The 1295-nt window shown below is 31.7% G+C and overlaps 1 protein-coding gene across 1 annotated transcript in view; it reads left to right on the top strand.

The window, feature by feature from the left end:
* The window catches only part of LOC107750920 (calreticulin-like), a 10263-nt gene that overhangs the window by 7839 nt on the left and 1129 nt on the right, over positions 1-1295 (top strand). The window contains exon 7 of the mRNA XM_016566498.1: positions 630-773. Coding sequence (XP_016421984.1) covers positions 630-773 — 144 coding nt within the window. The remainder of the gene's footprint in view (positions 1-629; positions 774-1295) is intronic.

Genomic DNA, 1295 nt, shown 5'->3' with positions numbered 1-1295 from the left:
TTAAATGAGTTATAAAGTCTTAAATGACCGTAAAGAGTTGGGAGAAAATCGGATGTGTGTCAGATCCGTGTCATATGTATCAGGTTTTAAAGAGACAGAGCTGATTTTAAAGTGAAACCTGCTGAAGTCTGTCATTGATGTAAATCAAAGAACAAAAGAAAAAGACAAATCCTTGGACTGTCCTACTCGCTGATTAACTTTTGTAGCTTGAATAAAAATTAATATGTATAGTTTATGCATATATAATATAGTTGATATGAAGATTGTTTTAAAATCACTTAAATTAAAAATTGTTATATATTTCAGAGCCTATTAAATGTTAAAAATAATGGCTTTCAAGTATACTGTAATGTTGAATGACTATAATTAATAGGGAAAATGCACCAGCAGGACAAAAACATTGTAAATATGTTTAGTTATTGTAGTAGTAATAACTGCCTGTTTTTGCAAAAAGAGTTTCATGGCCGGTAAAAAAAAATATTTGGCCGGTAAATTTTATCATGTCACCGGCCATTGGCAGGTGTGGCAAAAAGTTAGTTTTAGGCCCTGCTTACATGCTTGAAGATGCTTTAACAAGACGCTTCCACAGCGTTCCAGATCTCTGATCTTCATTTATTGTTATGTTGCAGGGTGAGTGGAAACCCAAACAGATGGACAACCCCAACTACAAGGGTGTCTGGGTGCATCCTGAAGTCGACAACCCTGAATACACTCCTGATGCCGAGATCTACAAATTCGACAGCATTGGAGTCATTGGGCTGGATCTCTGGCAGGTCAAATGCCTTAGTCTTGCCATAAAATGTCCTTTCATTTTTTTTAACTATGATAGTTTTTGTTGTAAAAATCCTATTAACAATATAAGTTGAAAAAAATTATTAATTGAATTTACTTAATTTTTTAAGGTAAGTGGTTGCAATCAATTTATTTTAGCTACATTTAAATAAACAAAATTAGTTGACTAACTTTTAGCATGCTTTTTTTTTTTTTTTTAAATGTAGCTAAAATAAATTGTTTGCAACCACTTACCTTACATTTTTTTTATATAATTTGTTTCAGTGCAGGAAGCAGTATAAAAATGTCAAAAATAATGAAATTCAGCAATGCATGTGGTAGTATTCATGGCATGCATTCGCTCTGTCATGATTTACTAAATATTTACAGTATATTCACAGTGTTGTGAATATTGCGTTGATCGTAATGTGCTTTTTATTAGGCCAGTTCATTTTTATTGAATTTTAATTCTTGCTTTAAACATCAGTCTATTTTTCTGCAATGATTTGATTGAAATGATGGTT

Source organism: Sinocyclocheilus rhinocerous, unplaced genomic scaffold (genome assembly GCF_001515625.1).
Source record: "Sinocyclocheilus rhinocerous isolate Xijiao unplaced genomic scaffold, SAMN03320098_v1.1 scaffold1534, whole genome shotgun sequence".
Taxonomy (NCBI): Eukaryota; Metazoa; Chordata; class Actinopteri; order Cypriniformes; family Cyprinidae; genus Sinocyclocheilus; species Sinocyclocheilus rhinocerous.
This window is presented reverse-complemented; position numbering and strand designations above follow the sequence as displayed.